The sequence below is a fragment of the Haliaeetus albicilla genome, chromosome 11 (genome assembly GCF_947461875.1).
Source record: "Haliaeetus albicilla chromosome 11, bHalAlb1.1, whole genome shotgun sequence".
Lineage (NCBI taxonomy): Eukaryota > Metazoa > Chordata > Aves > Accipitriformes > Accipitridae > Haliaeetus > Haliaeetus albicilla.
In genome coordinates, this window is record NC_091493.1 from 42,215,600 (window position 1) to 42,231,573 (window position 15,974).

At 51.3% G+C, this 15,974-nt stretch overlaps 1 protein-coding gene and 1 long non-coding RNA gene across 2 annotated transcripts; both read right to left on the reverse strand.

Moving 5' to 3' along the window:
• Positions 1-530: 530 nt before the first annotated feature.
• On the reverse strand, positions 531-3,117 carry LOC138687830 (uncharacterized). The gene is made up of 4 exons (XR_011326971.1): positions 3,048-3,117; positions 2,442-2,530; positions 1,936-2,031; positions 531-1,644 (listed from the first exon to the last, which is right to left on the reverse strand). It is a non-coding gene; the product is annotated as an uncharacterized lncRNA (long non-coding RNA).
• Positions 3,118-8,930: 5,813 nt separating this feature from the next.
• LOC138687647 (uncharacterized) lies at positions 8,931-14,214 on the reverse strand. Its single transcript, XM_069795711.1, has 5 exons — positions 14,120-14,214; positions 13,820-13,895; positions 13,242-13,362; positions 9,431-11,126; positions 8,931-8,988 (listed from the first exon to the last, which is right to left on the reverse strand). The coding sequence occupies exons 4-5, from the start codon at positions 10,558-10,560 to the stop codon at positions 8,931-8,933; spliced, it is 1,188 nt and encodes a 395-aa protein (XP_069651812.1). The 5' UTR covers positions 10,561-11,126; positions 13,242-13,362; positions 13,820-13,895; positions 14,120-14,214.
• Positions 14,215-15,974: the final 1,760 nt, after the last annotated feature.

Here is a 15,974-nt window from a genome sequence, read left to right on the forward strand (position 1 = left end):
GCAGCAGCCTGTTTTCAACCCGGTCCCTCGCCCTTGAGCAAACTGCTACCCAAGGGGAAAGGAATGACTCGGGTGTAAAGCTCTCCAGGGGTGCCTGTGTCCTGTACAGAGTCAGTGACCACAGCAGACTGTACACAGGGCCAAGCTGACAACCTGAGAAGGAGGCACAGGGTGTAGAAGTTTCTCCAACAACTGTACATTCCAGACTAGCTGGACAGAGCAATAGATGAGAGACACAGGCTGGCAGGAGAGGGGAAGAGACACATCCACAGATGGGGGAGGCTGGGAAGGGGAGAGAAATGCCAAAGGGTGCGGGGGGGGGGGGGGGGGGGACACGAACGACACACGGGGACACACCCACAGACATGGTAGAGCAGGACAGGAAGAAACATGCCCATGGATGGGGGGGGGGGGGGGAGGAAGAGACACGCCCACAGACACAGGGGGCTGGGAAGGAAGAGACACACCCATGGAGACAAGGCGGGCGGGGGAAGATACACGCCCACAGATATGGGGGGCTACAGGGAAAGACGCCCACCCGCGGACACGGCCGGGCAGCGGGAGGAAGGGACGCCCACCCGCGGACACATGAGAAGAAACATGCCAACAGACATGGGAGGGAGGGGGGAAGATACACCCATGGACACTGGGGAAAGACCCACAAACACAGGGGGGTCAGGGGAAGACCCATGCCTGCAGACAAGGGGAGGGACAGAGAAGACCCATGCCCACAGACACAGGGGAAGACACACACCCACAGACACCATGGGGAGGGGAGAAAGACAAACACACATGGAGAGAGGGGGGACAGCAGGGGAGACGCCCACCCACAGAGCGCAGTGTGGGGACAGCTACATATGGACATGACAGAAGCCAGGGGAAGCACCAACCGATGGGCACGCTGGAGTGGGGGGGGGGGGGAATACAATGACCACCCATGGTCATGGCAGGGGGAGATGCATGCACCCATGGGCACAGGGAGAGGGGGAGCACAGGGACACGCCCACAGATGCGCCACAGGGGGCCAGGGTGCAAAATAATCCCAAAAAGAGACCCCAAAAGCACAAAACCAAGCAAATCAACTTCATCCCCCATCGTGGCCTGCACCACTGTCTGCTCACCTTTGCTCTTGGGCCTCGCATAACTGTCCTGCTTAGCCTAGATCTATTACTTGAACTGCAAGAATAAGTCAAACCACTCACTGACACACAAAAATTACAGTTACTGCCACATGATTCAAATACAGGTAGAGGCCGATAGAGCTCAAGAACTGAGCCCCACAAATGCCAAAAGAAGTACAGATAGCAAACGACTGTGGCTGGTGTAACAGACTTCCTTTACGGATCAATACTTCTTAAACAACTCTATGAACTGCAGCACGGAGAACCCCTCGGTAGACAGCAAGCTCGAAAAAGAACGCCAGCATAAATGGGACATGAGACTGGGCTGCCAGAAGCTGCTCGCATACGGAATGCTACTAGTAGATAACACTGAGTTATAAAGCCTTAAGCCAAAACTGCATAGTAGTTACAGGACACCTGGGTGCAGACAGATGCTGAATATGACTTGATAGTCCCAAAATCTGACAGAGACCCCTCAGACAAAAGTGCTTGATGAGAGCCACTTCTTGCCAACATATGAGCTCTGTAAGAAAAAGCCAAAGGCGATGCAGACTGATCTATTAAAAATCCCGGTACAGAAGCATGTGTTACTTCAGATGGCAAGATGGTTCTGCCAGGTTGGTCCAACCCAAGCATTGGGTTCTAATGCCTGTCCAGTGGTGTCCGTGAGATCCCTTGCAGCCTCAAATGCTATAGACACTCCCCCGCCCAGGACCATGTTCTGCATGTCTGAGCCACCACCCCACCATGACCATGACCATGCCCCCCCCATGATCAAAGTCAAACAGAACAAATAAACACTCTGCTTCATCACCTTGGCCTCTGAAAGAAGCTTCCTTCCTTTGCTGACAGTCAATGCAGATATCCTCATGCTATTCCTTGAGTCTGGGCTAGCCCTTGGGTGCCTGTACTCCCAAAGGAAGAGAAAATGATTACACACTGATAACCTGCTCCATCCTTCCCTTGTTCTTCAAGAAATCTAAAGAAAGCTACCATCCCCATCATTACCTAAGAGAAGAAGTTCGTGCAGGAGATGACAGAGCCCATCCCCATCAACACAAAACTCTGCTATGGCCCTGCTTTGCCTTTTGCCAACAGCACCTGCCATCAAGGTGCCCCAAACCCCTTTGTGAATTGCTAGGAAAGTCAGATACACTTATTTCAAAACATCTGGCAAAGAAGATATCAGCTAACAACTTACATGTACCCTACCTTATCCCAGAATGAGGCAGGTAGCTAGCTTCCTCCCACACAAAACTCATGTATTCAGCAAACACACAAACCAGAACAACATTATGATAAACAAAACAAAATCCTTACCTTCTGGCATGCTTTGAAAGGGATTAGCGCACCCACGTTATATCTACTCACACAATTGGCCCATGTACAGGACTTCCTCAGGGTCAGCCCTGCAAAGACAAGAGGAAGCCTTACATTACCTCCCTGGATGCCCCGGTGCTCCGCTCCCCTCTCTGCTGCTCCAATCATGGGAGAATGCTGGTGAGGATATCTGGCAAAACGAGAGGAGAGCGCACTACAGGGACCTGGATGCCAAAACACCACCTGACTTCACCTGCAGGAATAAACAAAAGAAACCCTGCCAAAAAGAATTCTAACCAAAAAACAGAAAGCTCAAATAGACAGGACACTGTACCATGCAGCAACCAAGACCACCTGACAAACAAAGCTCTAAGGAAGAAAGGTCCCAAAGGGCTGAGCCAGCTCAACAGCTGCAAAGGACTCAAGGAAGAGCTGAGCACCAACACCAGAGAAACCCAGGAGCACAATGAGCTCCCTGAGCAGAGGCTGTGGCTCATATACCCCAGGCCCTGTCCACCACCCTTCCCACAATCACCTGCAAAAGGGGAAAGGCAAGCAACCACTAGGCATGAAGGCAGACACAGGAGCAGCTGTGAGTTTTCTCACCTGCCTCCAATTTACAGAATGCAAAGCCCTGAACAGAGAAGGCAACCCTTCCTGGAAACAACAATACCTGCTCCTGTACTACAGCTACACCTATTGCATCAGCAATGTGACCAGGTAGGGAATTAAACTTAGTTCTCCTGGGGCACAGATAGAAAGAGATAAATGTCCTTCTAAACTAGGTAAGAAACTAGCTCATTAAATGCAATAACAATGTTATCAAAGTTGATGTGCTTTAGTTTCCTGTAAAAAAGCCAAAATGCTCTGGGGTTATGCTGCATTTCTAGCAAGACCACGCATACCACCTAACTTCTACCATAACTACCTTCTGGATAGGACTGAATCAGAAAGCAGAATTAGATCCCTTAAGAATCCCTTCTCAAAAATATCTCTGGTTGCAAGATAAGTTATTTACTGTGAATCGCTGATGATTCAGAGTCACCCTGACTGTGTCTCCAACTGATTCCCTTAACAGAGGCACAACAGTCCCAGAGGACAAAAGAAACTGAAAAAACATGGAACTACAGGGGCATGGGGGACAGCAGCAGCCATGCCTGACACACATGGGGGAAAAAAAAAAAAACAACCTTGCATGGGGGAAAGCCATGTTAAATTACAAGAAAGAATTAAAAACTAAGAATAGGCCTGTTGATAAACGTGGTCATGGAAAGAAAATTTTAAAAGCAATGAGGTACAGGACAGACAGGAAAACATGGGACACCAAAACCGATAAAAGTAGACATAGAAGCAAAATTTTAAAAGCCAAGTGATTAAGAGATGAAAAGATTAAAACATAGGGACAGCAAACTAGAACAAACATAGAAATAAAATTTTCAAACAAAGTGGCACTGAGGAAGGACAAGAAATAATTTTTAAACGACAGCAAAGGGGAAAAAAGTAGGCATAGAAAGAACATTTTAAAAGCAATGGGGATTAGGGCAATAAAGGGGAAATTAATAAATAGGGACAGCAAACTAAAACAGATCTAGAAAGAAAATTTAAAAACTGATGGTACTAACAAGAGACAAGAAATCATTAAAAGAAAACAGCAAAATAAAGACAGTGAATGGGGTAAAAGAAAATTTTAACAGCAACAGGGGTTAAGGAAATAAGGAGAAATTAAGAAATAGCAACAGCGAACTAATACAGACATAGAAAAACCTTTAAAAGCAGCAGGGTACAAGACAGGAAAAAATAAAAAGCAGAGACAGCAAACTGGATAAAAGTTGACAAAGCAAATTTCATAAGCAACAGCATTAGGGAAAGATAAGAAAAATTGTAAAGAAAAGGATTCAAGGAGAGAGGAGAATGGAAAGAAAATTTTAAAAGCTGTGGGGTAAGGGACTGACAGGAAGGAATTTTAAAGGGATAGGGAGCTTGATAAAAGGAGAAATGAAAATTTCAGAAGTGGAAGGAGTAAGAAGAGAGACAAAAAATAGGGGCAAACTAAGTCAGAGACATCAAAAGAAAATGTAAAAGCAACAGCACAGAAGAACAGAGAGGAAAAATTAAAAAGTAGGGAGCACAAACTGGATAAAAGTTGACAGTACGAAAACTTTAAAAGCAACAGGATTGAGAACAGGGATGAAAAAAATATAAGAAATAGGCTCAGCTAACTAAATAAATGAAGACATGGAAACAAAATTTAAGAAATCATGAAGTAGAGGACAGGCAGGAAGAGATTTTAAAAAAAAAAACAGAGAGAGAAAATTCAGAAGGCAAGGGGGTACTGGCCATATGGATAAGAAGTTAAGTATCAGGAGAGGGAGCCAGACAGCCCCAGGGAAATCACATTGGAAGAGTAATGGGGTGCAGAGCAGAGGGAGTCACTGAAAACAGACATAGGTCACTGGGCAGAGGGAGACCTAGAAATGCAATTTTCACAAGCAATGGGGAAGAAGGCAGCGTGCGAAGAATGAAATAACAGCGGGTGGGAACCCAGAAAGGGAAAGGCATAAAAAGGAAACAGAAGGTAACAGGGTACAGGGCAGTATTGACAAGAGAGCAGAAAGCTTCAGGGAGCAGGACAGTCCAAAAGGGAGATGGAGGCAGAGATCTGGAGAAGCACAGCCACAACAGGCCCAAACGTGCAACTCACCACAGCTCCTGGTGTCAGCAGGAGACCCTCACCACCCCGAGGCTCCTCTCTGCCTCTGCCCCTTCCTCCTCCACAGTGCCAGCTGTCTGACCCTCACCCACCCAGGAGCAGGCAGTAGGTGCCTTCATACTCCTCTCCCAGGAGGCTTCCCACAGGAGCTCCCTCTAGAACAGGAACCTCACCAGCTGCACCTGGAGCTGCCCCAGCCCATCTCTACCCGCAGCTTTTTAAACCACCAGCCCAGCCCCATTGTCACTTCATGGGTCCCACCTGGGCTGCCCCAGCCCACCCCACAGCCTCCAGCTGTGGGAAGCAGGGCCCATGGCCCCAGCCCCCCAGCTCCCAAGACCCCACCCAGGGACTGCAGACCCATCCAGGGGTACAGAGGGACAGAGAAATGTTTATTCGTCCCAGCAGTGAAGTGAGCAGCTCAAGGCGCAGTGCCCCCAGGCAGCAGGACAGAGGAAGGGAGGAGGAATGCCAGAAGAGGTGGGGGAGGGAGCCAGAACAGGGTAAAATTAAACACAGGAAAAAATTTTAAAATACAGGTATGGTGCCAGATAGAGGCAATGTAGTAAAAATGTCAATGGTGACAGAGTACAGGGCAGCATTGGCAGAAGAGGAAAAGGTTTGGGGAACTGGGCAGATAGGTGGGCAGCTGGAGAGGGAGACGGAGGCAGGGAGCGGTCTGGAGACCTTCTGCAGACCTGCTGCAGTCACCGACCCCACACACGCACCACACAGGGCAGCTATGAGGACCAGCCCGCCTCCAGCCCAGCCAAAGCCAGGACCACTGCAGCCCGCACCCCACCGCAGCAGGGTCCTGCTCGGTCCCACCCTGTGCGACACCACCAGCCACCACCTCCTGCCCATCCCACGACAGCTACGCAGCTATCGGTCCCTTCATCTGCAAAAATTGTCTTTCCAATGTCCATAAATCATCCATCAAACATCGACCGTGGTCAGCCAGCCCCTGGCTCGGGCTCCACCCATTGTGGTGGTTGCCCAGAGCTGGAGAGGCGGTGTGGGGCCACCCAGGCTGGCTCCAGCAGGGGCACAGCAGCAAGTCCACAGCCTCCTGCAGCTCCTCCTCCACCAGCATGGGTGGCTCCTGCAACGGTGTGTCCTACCACAGGTGGAAACATGGGTTGTGGCACCATCGAGACATCTCCACCACCATGTCCACGCAGCATCTGTGGCACCAGGCCCTGGGGTTTGACATTGCAGCAAACTCCCCCCCTGGCCTCTTCTCTGGGGGGGGGGGGGGGGGGGGGGGAGTGTTGTCCATGGGCCACTGGCCCATCAGGGTGTGCCTACTCTGGTGACCCCCCCCACATGACACTCCCCCCCCCCCCCCATGGCAGCAGCGGTGGTGGTTTGGGGGTGGTGCCGCAAGTGGTTGCTGGAGCTGGGGGACAGTGAGGTCTGGGGGGGGGGGGGTTAGAGGGGATTTGGGGCATCCCCCATCCCCCCATGGCTGCCCCGCATACCTGCGGTGCTCCCCTGCCAGGGGTGCTGCTCTGTGGCCATCAGCCCACGCGCATCCCCCCGACAGTCAGCCCCGCACCAGTCGTCCCCAAAGTCCCCTGAGAGTCATCCCTATGACAGCTGAGGCACGGCGGGGGGAAAGGGACCTGCCCACAGGCATGGTGGGGGGGAAGAGACACGCACACACCCACAGGCACGGCAGGGGGAAATGCATGCACGCCGTGGGCAAAACCCCATGTGCTGCACCAACAGGACAGTTCTGCACTGTCCCCTCCTGGTACCACCTGTCAAAGCAGACTCTGAAACATGTTTACTTTGAGCTTTTGCTGTTTATTGAGAACATAAAATCAAGAAGCAGCACTGAGGATAGAACCCACCTTATCTTTAGGTTTACATGGTTTTATCCATTCAGACAAACCATAAATTATCTAGATAAGGGAAAACTCACTATGGGACTAAATCTTAGTAGGTTGGTAACTAAGGATACAGTTTAGGGATAGAGGGATAGAAAGAGAAGAGATGACTAGGGAGCAGGACAGAGGGATACAGAGAAAGAAACAAAGAAGGAAGGAGAGAGAAACACAGGGACAGGGAGCAGAATGTAGAGAAAAAGAAGACAGGGAATGTCATGGTTTAACCCCAGCCAGCAAGTAAGGACCACACAGCCACTCGCTCGCTCCCCCCAGTGGGATGGGGGAGAGAATCGGAAGGATGAAAGTGAGAAACTCTCGGGTTGAGACAAAGACAGTTTAACAGGAAAAGCAAAAGCCGCGCACACAAGCAAAGCAAAACAAGGAATTCATTCACCACTTCCCATCGGCAGGCAGGTGTTCAGCCATCTCCAGGAAAGCAGGACTTCATCATGCGTAACGGTTACTTGGGAAGACAAACGCCATTACTCCAAACGTCCCCCCTTTCTTCTTCTTCCCCCAGATTTTTATTGCTGAGCATGACATCATGTGGTATGGAATATCCCTTGGGTCAGTTAGGGTCAGCTGTCCCATCTGTGTCCCCCTCCCAACTTCTCACCCACACCCAGCCTACTTGCTGGCGGGGCAGCATGAGAAACAGAGAAGGCCTTCATGCTGTGTAAGCACTGTTCAGCAATAACTAACACAGCCCTGTGTTATTAACGCTGTTTTCATCACAAATCCAAAATGTAGCCTCATACAAGCTATTATGAAGAAATTAACTCCATCCCAGACAAAACCAGTACAGGGACAGACAAAGAGAGTGGTAGGACCAGGACACAAAGAAAGAGAAAGAAAAATCAGCAATGGGCAGCAGGACACAGGGAGAGGGGGAAAAGGACAGGAGGACAGTCAGAAAGATATAGAAAACCAGTGAGGGACAGGGAGCCAGAAAATGGGATTCAGCAAACAAGAGAAGGACAGGCAGCAGGACACTGGGACAGAGAGAACAAGAGTGATGGAGTAACAATGGAGAGATGGAGCAAGAGAAAGACAGTGACAGAGAGCAAGATGAAGATAGACCAGTAAATAATAGGTAGACAGGGATAGAGAGAAGAAAAAATAGGGACAGAAAGAAGAGCAGAGTAACCAAGAGATGAAAAAAGGGAAGGAACAGGACAGAGATGCACAGCTGGACAAGAGATGGAAAATAAAAGTAGGGATGGGGAGCAGGAAAGAGGAACAGGGAGTCAACAAGATGCAACGATAAAGACAGGAAGGAGCAGAGAGGGATGGAGAAGGAAAGAGGGATGCGGAGCAGGACAGGAAGACAGAAAAATAAGAAGGAGAAGGACTGAGGAACAGAGAGAACAGCAGCACCACTGCACAGGCGCTTCTGGACCCTGCAGAAAACTCCACGAAATAAGCTCCTGGTATGCCCAGGAGCCAACATGGCTGACCAGAAGCCCCGTGCCACAGGAGTACAGCTCCTGCCATGCCAGCAGACACAGCCTTCCCTGCTTTTTGACCCTGCAGGGATGCAGTTCCCCCCACTGCCTCCTCTGGAGCTCTACCCAGCCCCCAGCAGCCCCCACCCTGCCTTGGCATGAACCCCCCGCACCTCAGCCACCACCCCCAGCCTCTGCCATGATCTGCCTTCCCCCCCCCCCCCCGCCTCTGCCATGATCTGCCTCCCCCCCCGCCCCCGCCATGGCCTTCCCCTGGACCCACCCATTGATTGCTCAAGCAACCCCACCACCAGACCCAGAGCCCTGGGCATGCAAAGCAGTGAGTGTTTATTCATTCACGCATATAAGTCGTCCCAGGAGTGAGTCTTCTCAGGAGCTCTATGCCTATGCACTCCCCTGCCCTGGGACATCTCGGAAACCATTACTGGAGCAGAGCTCTTCGATCCCGCAGGGAATGGGTCAGGTCCCGGAGCGATGCGCTGCAGGACAGAGGTGAAGGTAGCCACAAGGGAAAGGGCCCAGAACACAAGAGAGGACAAAAGGGACATCCAGCTGGACAGGGGATATAACAAGAGTCGATGGGACAGAGGGTACAACAGAGGGATAATCAGAGAAAGGGAAAGGGAGCAGGACAGCACTGGGGGAAAAAAACAGCTGTGATGAACAGCAGGACAGAGAGACAGAGAAAGAAAAATTACTGAGGAAGAGAGACAGGAAAGAAGGAGAGCCAGCTGGACAGGGGGATATAACAAGAGTCAATGGGTCAGGGAACAGGGCAAAGAGAGAAAGACAGAAAAAATAAGAAAAAAGACAGAGGGGACAGCAAGAGGCAAAAAAAGGGACAGGGATTTGGCCAGAGATAGAGGAAGAACCAGTAGGAACAGAAGAAAAGAGATAAAAAAGGGAGACAGGGAGCAGGACAGAGCTGGAGAAAGCAGCAGTAGGGACAGAGGGGTAGAGAGAAATAAAGACAGAAGAAAGGACAGAGAAACAAAAATAAGGACAGGAAATAGGACAGAGATGGAGGAAAAAAACTGGGATGAGCAGTATGACAGAGGGAGTAAAAAAAAAATAGGGGCAGGGAGCAGGACAGAGAGATATAGTGAGAAACCATGGGACAGAAAGGACAGTGACAAGATAAAAAGCAAGAGGGAGCAGGACAGAGAAAAGGGGCGGGGGGGGGGAAGGACAGAGAAACAAGGAAGGAGGGTCAGAGAGCAGGACACTGGAATAGAACAAGAAAAAGGACGGGGAGCAGGACATACAGAGACAAAGAAAGGGAACAGGACAGGGGGACTGAATAAGAGAGGAGGGTGCAGATCAGGACAAAGAGATGGAGAAGGAGAAAAAACAGTGATGGAGAAAGAAGAAATAGGGACGCAGAGCCCTACAGAGGCATTGAGAAAACAAGTGGGAGACAGGGAGACAGAAAATAGGACAGAGAGAAAAAGACCAGAAAAGGGAGCTGGACTAAGTGAGGGGCGAGGGGGCAGGGGGGGGTTAGAACAGATTATCAGAGAGGGAAACAGAGGGATGGCAACCAGGACAGTGGGACTGAAAGACAGAAAGAAGGGGAGCAGGACAGCAAGGTGGAGTGAGGAAAAAACACAGATGGGAACAGACAGAAGAAAAAGCAAGAAAGAGCTGAATAGGAAGAAGGATAGTGAGATATAGATATAGAAAGAAAAAATAGCAACGGAGAGCAGGGAAGAGGGATAGAGAGAGAAAAACAAGGACAGGAAGAAGGACGGAGGGATAGAGAGAAAAAGAGAGCCATTGGGGGACCAGGACAGTGGGACAGAGACAGAAAGGAATAGGGTGCAGGACACAAGAATACAGAGAAAAACAGATACACAGGGAAGTGGGGAAAAAAAAACAGAAAGAAAGGGGCAGTGAGCAGGACAAAGGGATGGAGAGAAAAAGAGAAGGATGGGGAGCAGAGCAGAAAGCTGGAAAGAAAAGATACTGCTGGGGAGGACAACAGAAGGACAGAGCACAAAAGAGAAGAATGAAAAGCAGGGTAGTGGGATGCAGAAAGAAAAAATAGTCATAGGGAACAGGACAGATGGATAGAGAGGAAAAAAAGGAAGGACAGATGGATTGTCAGAGAAAGAGAGGGACAGGGAGCAGGTCAGAGTGTCAGAAAAAAAGGACAGAGCAGGACAGACGAATAGAGGAAATAATACCGATGGGGAGCAGGACAAAGGGATGGAGATAAAAAGGAGGGGAAGGATGAACAGGGGATAGAGAAAGAGGGGCTAGAGAATAGGACAAAAAGGACAGGGAACAGGACAGGGGGACTGAGAAAAGAAAAGAAGTACGCAGATCAGGACAAAGAGATGGAGAAGAAAGAAACAGCAATGGGCTGCAGGACGGAGACAGAGGAAGAGAAAAATGGGTCGGGAAGCAGGACAGAGGAAGACAGAGAGGAAAAAAGGGACAGCCAGCTGGACAGGGGGATATAGTGAGAAACTATGGAACAGGCAGGAGGACAAAGGCAGAAAAAATACGGAGAGAAAGCAAGACAGAGGGATGAGGAAAAAAAAGGAGGAGGGAGCAGGACAGAGATGGAGAAAGAAGCAATAGGGACAAAAGGATAGAGAAGGAAAAAGACAAACTGGATGAAGGACAGAGGGACAGAAGAAGAGAGTGACAGGACCAGGACAGTGAGGTGGAGAAAGAAAAAAATAGCAATGAGCAACAGGACAGAGAGACAGACCAACAGATGAGGAGCACGACAAGAGGGATAGAGAGAAAGACCAGGACAGGTAATGGGGTGGGGAGACAAGGAGCACAACAGATGGATAGAAAGAAAACAAGAGGGGAGGAGAGCAATACAGCACTGTCATGGAAGAGGGATGGAGCAGGCAGAGCAAGAACAGAGAAAAACAGAGGTACAGGAAGTAGAAGAAACATGGCAGAGAGAGGGAGGGAGGGAGGCGTTGGGAGCGGGGGGGGAGAGAGGGAACAAAATAGCAATGGACAGAAGAGAGGGGCGGATAATTAAACAATATCTCTAAGGAGAGAACAGAGGGACAGAGTGAGAGAAAAGAGGGACAGGGAACGGCATAAACAAAAACAGAAGGAAAGAGCGGGGGAAAGGACAAGACGGGGGTGGAGAGAGAAAGAAACTGGGATAGAGAAAGAGGAACCCAGAGAAGGACAGAGATGGCAAAATAAAAACCAGTGAAGAGTAGCAAGACAGATGGAGCAAGAAAAAAAAATAGGGCCAGGGAGCAATACAGAGAAAATGGAGGAAAGAAAGAGACACAGAGCAGGACAGAGGAAACAAATACTGATGGGGAGCATGACAGAGGAAGAGAGAGAGGAAAAAGGGACAGCCAGCTGGACAGATGGATATAGCAAGAAATGATGGGATGGACAGCGGGACAAAGGCAGGACAGAGATGGACAAAGAAACATTAGTGACAGAAGGACAGAGAAAGAAAAACACAGATGAGAAGGACAGAGGAATAGACAAAAAGAGTGACAGGATCAGAACAGAGAGAGGGAGAAAGAAAATCCAGTGATGAGCAGCAGAACAGAGGGGGGGAGAGGGAAAGAGAAGGGCAGGAGGACAGCCAGACACAGAAAACCAGTGAGGGACAGGGAGTGAGACAATAGGATTCAGAGAACAAAGAGAGGGACAGGGAGCAGGACACTGCGACAGAGAGAATGAGAGTGACGGGGAGAACAACAGTGAGTTGGAGCAAGAGAAAAACAGGGACAGAGAGCAGGATGAAGATGGAGCAATACATAATAGGGACATGGAAAAGGACAGAGCAATAGAGACAAAAAGAGAGGAAGAGGTAGGACAACAGAGGACCAGAAAAAGAAGAGACAAGGGACAGGGAACCACACAGAGGGACAGAGAGAAAAAGAGAGTGACAGGGATGTAAAGAATAGGGACACAGAGCAGCACAGAGGCATAATAAGATGCACAAGGATAACAACAAAGCGACAAAGACAGGGACAGGGAGCAGAAGAGAGGGATGGGGAGCAGGGCAGAGGGACAGAAAGAGAAAAATAAGAAGAGGAAGGAGGACCAAGGAACAGAGAGAGAAACAAAGGTACAGGGAAAAGGATGGAGAGATGGAAAAAACAGTAAAAATAGGGATGAAGTGTCCTGCAGAGAGATGGAGAAATTTTTTAAAAAAATGACAGCGACCACAATGGAGGGAGAAAGAGAGGGACAGGCAGAAGTACAGAGGATAGAGCAATATGGGGATGGGGAGCACAACATAAAGACAGATGGAGAATAAAGAGGACAGGGAACAAGCCAGAGAGATTGAGAAAAACAGGAATGCAGATCAGGACAAAGAGATGGAGAAGGGAAAAGTGGTAATGGGCTGCAGGACAGAAATGGAGGTAGACAAAAAGAGGGACAGGGAGCAAGACACAAGAACAGAAAGGCAAAGAGAGCAATAGGGACCAGGACTGAGGAGCAGAGATGGACAGGGAGCAGGACGCAAGAATAGAGAGAAGAGCAGAGATAGAGGGAAAGAAAAAAAGACAGAGGAAAAGAGAGGCTCAAGAACCCACACAGAGGGACAGGGAGCCAAGCAGACAGATGGACAGGGAAAGAGAGACAGAGGGATGAAGGACAGAGAGAGACGGTGGCAGAGACAAACAGAGAGATGGGCGGGGATCTGGAGGGGTGGCAGATGCAGAGGGGGCAGGGAGACACCAGGACGCAGATGAGTGAGACATGGCCCTAAGGGCCTGGGACTCACGACAGCTCCTGCTTTCAGCACTGCCCACAGAATTTTCCAGTTCTGATGCTCCTTTCTCTGTCTGTTTCTCTCTCTCTCCCCCTTCCTCTTCTGCAGCTCTAGTCACTTGACTGTCCTCCACCTAAGAGAACACAGTAGTACCTTATAGCTCTTGCAATACGAGGCTTCCTAGATGCACAGCCTTGCACGCACACAGGCCCTCCCCATGGCTGTACCATGCTTTTGGATATGCATACAGACCCCGTGGTGCTTGTTGGCGATCTGGTCTGCTGAGGACTACTCAGAGGGACCCTTCCTCACTCAGAAAGGCTGGCTGTCTCTTGTCTGTGGCTGGAGGCACCTTCTAGCTCAATCCCCTTGATTTCATTCTCCAGCTGCTTTACCGTTTTCTAGCCTCTTAAGCTTCATCCACAGCAGCTCCTGTGGATGATCCAAAGCTAGTAAGTGTCCACTGGTCTCTGGTCCAAACAGGGGCAGCCCACACAAACCTGAGGCAGTCAACAACAACCACGGGGAGGAACAGACAACTGAGTCCTCAGCACAGCCTCTGGGAGAGGAAGAAGACAGGCAGCCGTTACCTGTAGGGTCCATCACAGCTCACACCAGCAAAAGCTCCCAGAGATGGCGCTTTCCCCACACGGACGCTCCCAGCACCTGCATTAAGGGGCGATAAAGCGCTTTCAAGGCAGCCGGCTGCTGTCAGCAAGGGGCCGGGCGGCGGGGGGGGGGAGGGGTCGTCGCCTGGCGGTGCCCTTGACGGGGGGACAGAGGGTTGGGGCCCCTCTCCTTGCAGCGGGACGAGGCGCAGGAAATCCCCCTCCCCGCCCTCTCCTGCCCGCGTCTGCCGCCCCAGGGAGCGGTCAGGAGCCGCCCCTCACCCGCGGCCGCCGAAAGGTCCCGCCGACTGCCGAGGACGGGAAACGGGCCCGGCCGGCGCCGGCAGCCTCCCGACGTGCCTCGCGGCCCACGTGACCGCCCGGAAGCGCCTCACCCTCCGTTCCGGAAGACTACAGCTCCCGGCGTACCCCGCGCCCCACGTGACCGCCCGGGAGCCCCCGCCGCCCCGGGCCGTCCCCCGGCGGACTGGCATGGTCCCGGCCCCGGTCTCCTGGGCCCCGCTTGGGGGGCCGGGAGGGCAGTGGAGGACGGGTGCTCCCCCACCAGGCCCCTCTCCCCTGGGGTGCCCCCTGCTGCGGGGGAGGGTCACATCCCACGGGGCCACGCACACCTCCTGCCCGACACACACACACACACACGACAATTTCTGATTTTTTTTTTATATTTTATTATTTCTGCCATGAAAAGTACAAAGAGTCGAGTCCGGGGGTGGGGGCCTGCAGCCCGTCCCCTCCGGAGGCCCCGCTCCACCACGGGGGGGGCCCTGTTCACGGTCAGGAGGTTTCTCCCCATGTTGGGTCCCCCCAGACAAATGGTGGGGGGCTGAGGCGGGGGCCCCTGGGGTGCAGCTCTTATTGCTACTGAACCGGGGGTCCCCTCGGCCCACTGATCCTGCTGGGGCTGGGGCTGCCTGGAGGCCTGGGGCGGGAGTCCCCAGGGTGGAGCTGCCCGGGGTGGGGTCAGAGTTTGGAGGGTGGAGGCGGCCGCGGGGGCCTGAGTCCCTTGCCCACCCCCAGGGACGTGCGCACACATAGGCAGGGGGAGTAATAAATATTTACATTAACAATAAGTTAAAACTACAAGAAGCTGCAAACGGGCACGACACGACGCAACGCAAAAAGCAGGACCTGGGAGGGGTGGGGTCCCAGGGTACCCAGGAGGGACAGGGGGTCCCCGGGGCCCCGAGGCTGGGGAAAGCCAGCGAAGAATCGGAAATAAATAGGAACCGAAACCACTGAAAAGCAAGAAATTATCCCGACGGAGAAGAGAAAATAAATAATAATAGCAATAGTAATAATAACAACAACAACAACAAGAACAACAACAACAATAATAATAATAATAACAATAATAATAATAATAATAATAATGAGGATGGGGCTGCTATGGGGAAGACAGCCTGTTGGGAGGGTTGGGGGTTTCGGGGGGGGGTCTGCCCTTTTCTTTGGCCACAACACTCAAACTGGCCAAGCAAAAGCACCCACCCCAGCAAGCTGAGGAGGCTGGGGCAAAAAAAAGCCCATTTTGGGGTATTTGGAGAAGGATGGGGACAGGGCAGTGTGGACAAGACACACACACACCCCACACACACCCAGTTTGGGGGTGCCGGAGGCTTGGGGCAGCAGGACCCCCTGGCAGCCTCAACCTGATGACATTTTAGTGCCATCAACCACCACCACCCCCCAAAATGTGCTGTGACCGTGCTTGGGGATTATAACGTCTGGCCCTGCCTCCAAGCAACTGGGGTGGCACATAAAAGATTCTCACACACACCCCCCAGCCCCTGCAACTTCCCTCCAGAGGGGTGGCTTTGGGGGACTTCAGGGGATTTTTTTTTAATTTTTTTTTTTTCTTCTCTTACAAAAATAGATGGTTTTGTGTCTGTCGCTCTGGAGGAGTCACCGCGTGCTGTGTCGGTCTCTCTCCTCGCTACCGTTAGCGCTACCATTATTGTTATTATTCGTTATTGTTTGTTCTTTCTCCCAAAAAAATTTCCCCCTCCAAAAAAAGAAACAAATTGGAAAAAAAAAAGGAGAGAGAGCAGACACCTCCCCCGGACTCCTGGACCGGAGGGGAGGGGGGCACGGCCCCCGCTTGGCACCAGCCTGGGGACAA